This window comes from Trichechus manatus, unplaced genomic scaffold (assembly GCF_000243295.1).
Source record: "Trichechus manatus latirostris isolate Lorelei unplaced genomic scaffold, TriManLat1.0 scaffold00072, whole genome shotgun sequence".
NCBI classification, from domain to species: Eukaryota; Metazoa; Chordata; class Mammalia; order Sirenia; family Trichechidae; genus Trichechus; species Trichechus manatus.
Genome location: NW_004444008.1, coordinates 647746 through 650660, shown reverse-complemented (window position 1 = coordinate 650660; position 2915 = coordinate 647746). Strand labels below are relative to the sequence as shown.

The window sequence follows — 2915 nt, the reverse complement described above, 5'->3', positions numbered from 1 at the left end:
GGGGGGTGTGTCTGACAGTCACACGATGGGGGGGTGTCTGACAGTCACGGTCAAAGTGAGGAGGAGGTGTCTGATAGAGTACGGTCACTGTGGGGGGGGGTCTGACAGTCACAGTCACAGTCACAATGAGGGGTAGGGTCTGAAAGGGCCACGGTCATCGGGGCGGGGGGCATCTGACAGACTTATGGTTACGGTGAGGGGAGATCTGACAGGATCACAGGCACAAAGAGAGGGGACGCCTGATAGAGCCATGGTTGTGGTGAGGGAGGACGTCTGACAGAGTCACAGTCACGGGGGGCGGGGGGCGTCTGACAGAATCATGGTCACTGGGGGAGCATCTGACAGAGTCACGGTCATAATGAGGGGGGACGTCTGACAGAACCATGGCCGTGGGGGCTGTCTGACAGAACTGAGGGCAGGAGACCTGTTAATGTCCCTTGGGGTCCCTAGCCTGTGATGAGGGCGAGTCTGTGAGTCGTGCACTGTCTGAAGGGGCAGGGGCAGCTGGTGACCCTCAACTCTTCTGGAGCAGGCCCACCCTCTGAGACACGGCTCGGTGCCGGTCAAGGTTGAGTAGGACGGAGCAGAGCCCAGAACCCCAAGGGGAGCTACTATATCTTTGATTGGTGAAGTCAGAGAAGCTGCCCTGACCTGGCATCCTCCTAAAAGTTCAGGACAGCCAGTCCTTTTTAGGTACCACTGATGGCTTCTGGAGAGCCTGCCCTCGTCACGGTACCGCTAATGGCCCCCGGGTGGCCAGCCCTCATCACGGCACTGCTGAGAGCCCCCAGATGGCCCACCCTCGTCACGGCGCCGCTGACGGCCACGGACGGCCCACCCTCATCAGGGCACTGTTGCTGTCACGTGACTGGCACCAGCCCATGTGTGTGGATGCCTGCACTTCACCAGTGATGCCCAGCCAACCGAGAACTTACCGGCAATCTGCACGTTCAATGTTGCGACACTGTCTGCGCTTTTTGCTTCGTTTTTCATACTGAACAGAAGAGATTTCAAGCTGCTGTTCTCCTCCAGAGACTTGTCTAAGTGTTGCTTCAAGTCATCCTGATGACACAGAAAACCACACTTATAACAGACGAGGGAATGTCCAAGGCATGTGGAGGACGAAGCTTCCGACGGTTGCCACAGGTATGCTTCCTCTCTGCACTCTAACTTCTGAGTCAGCACCGTGAAAGGCAGGGAGTGTGTGTCACACTGATCTCCCCTCCGGCGTGGTGCCCTGAGCTGTCAGTGTCCTTCAGGGGAGGGTGTGCAGTGACCAGGAGGGAGACCGCACCGCGCCCTACTTGGCAAGGGGGTGGTGTGTACCACATCCCCATGGCCCCCGGACAGACAGGGCCCAGTGTGTGGCAGCTGTTTCCGATGAGGCCAGTGTGAAGGACATCACTGAAGGTGGCTGCGTGGGCTCCTCTCCTTTGACCTGGATAGGTGTCTCACCCCTGTCCCACGGGCAGGCCTTTGGCCACACTCTGCTGGCACGGTCTGGAAGCATCCAGCAGCCCAAGCCACGCTGCTAAGGGTGCTCTTGTCCCAGGGAGGAGCAGTGGTTCGTGGGATGGTCAGGACTGTGGCTCAGGCTCTGTCTGTGCCTTGGGGATGAGGAGGAGACCCCGTGCACACAGGTCGCTGCGCGTACCGGTGGTGGTTAACGTGTGGGGCTCATGTCCCTGCGAGAGCAGCGACTTTCCCGAGCCCCTGCCACATGCATCACGCATGTCCTGGCAGCTCCTGAGCTGTCAGAGCCGACTGTGGCCAGAGCTGGGGTCCTCAAGACCCCAGACCTGTCGCACTGCCTGCTGCTCCCAGGGGCACCAACGGCACCCCGTGTACCTGCATCCGGGGCCTTGACGTGACAGTGTCTCCCTGTCCAGGAACTGCGTGCTGACGTGCCTCCCCACCACGACAGGGTGAGCCCCATGCCCCAGCAACTGCTCCTCCCTAGCTTCGCGGGGCCCCTGCTGCTGACATCGCATCTCTCTGGCTCCCGGCCTCCTCCTCAGGACCCTCCCTGACGGAGCCAACAGTCTTGCTCGCTACCACCTTCCTCATTGGGCTGTCCAACAGCACCCTACCTTGGCTCATTCTGACTGCTCTGTCTCTGGGGGTGCAGGGATGTAAGGGCAGGGGCTTGGGCTCCCGTCTTCCATGGGTGTCTAGGCTGGAGGGTCAGACATGCCTGCAGCAGGGGTCGGAGTGGGGGGCCACCTCCTCTGTGTCTTGGGACTCAAGGATTGTGGAAACCATGACGACCAGCTTCCACGTGAGCACAGCTCTGGTCTGTGAGAGCTGCGGCTCTGCCTTCACGCCCGAGGCCACCCTGCCTGCGATGACACTCGCGAAGGACAGAAGCTGGGGCTTTCAGGAGGGACGCCCAGCCACCTGCACTTGCAGTGAGGTATGTTAGCTGGAAGAGGGTCCCAGCCTGTCCTGCTGAGACCTCGGACGAGACCGCCACTGGCTGACAGCTGATGGCGACGTGGAGACCCCGAGCTCTCTCCCCCAGCTAAGCCACACTGGGTTCCTGGCCCGAGGCACTGAGACAATGACTGTTTCCTGTCTTAGGTCTATCTTAGGCCATGACGTTTTGGGTCATCTATTATGCAGCCGTAAATAGCCAACCCAGGGCAAACAGCCCACCGCGTCCCCACGTGAGTGACTCGCCCATCGGCACTGGCCTTTCAGAATGAGCACACCCCAGGAACTCCAGACGCTAAGTACACCCACACGGGCCAGGGCGAACCCCAGCACACTGACCGCACAAGGAGGTCAGGCAGCCAGCAGGAGCCCCCTCAATGCCCTCTGGTGCCACCTGGTGGTAGAAGTTCCCTCAGGTTAAACCACAAAACGTCAGGTGCCCTTGAATCGATTCTGACTCACAGTGACCCTACAGGACAGAG

General features: G+C 60.1%; 1 protein-coding gene across 1 annotated transcript in view; it reads right to left on the bottom strand.

Annotated features, from left to right (window-relative positions):
• CEP72 (centrosomal protein 72) overlaps positions 1–2915 on the bottom strand; it is a 38116-nt gene that overhangs the window by 4186 nt on the left and 31015 nt on the right. The window contains exon 10 of the mRNA XM_012556637.1: positions 936–1062. Within this exon, the coding sequence (XP_012412091.1) occupies positions 936–1062 (127 nt within the window). The remainder of the gene's footprint in view (positions 1–935; positions 1063–2915) is intronic.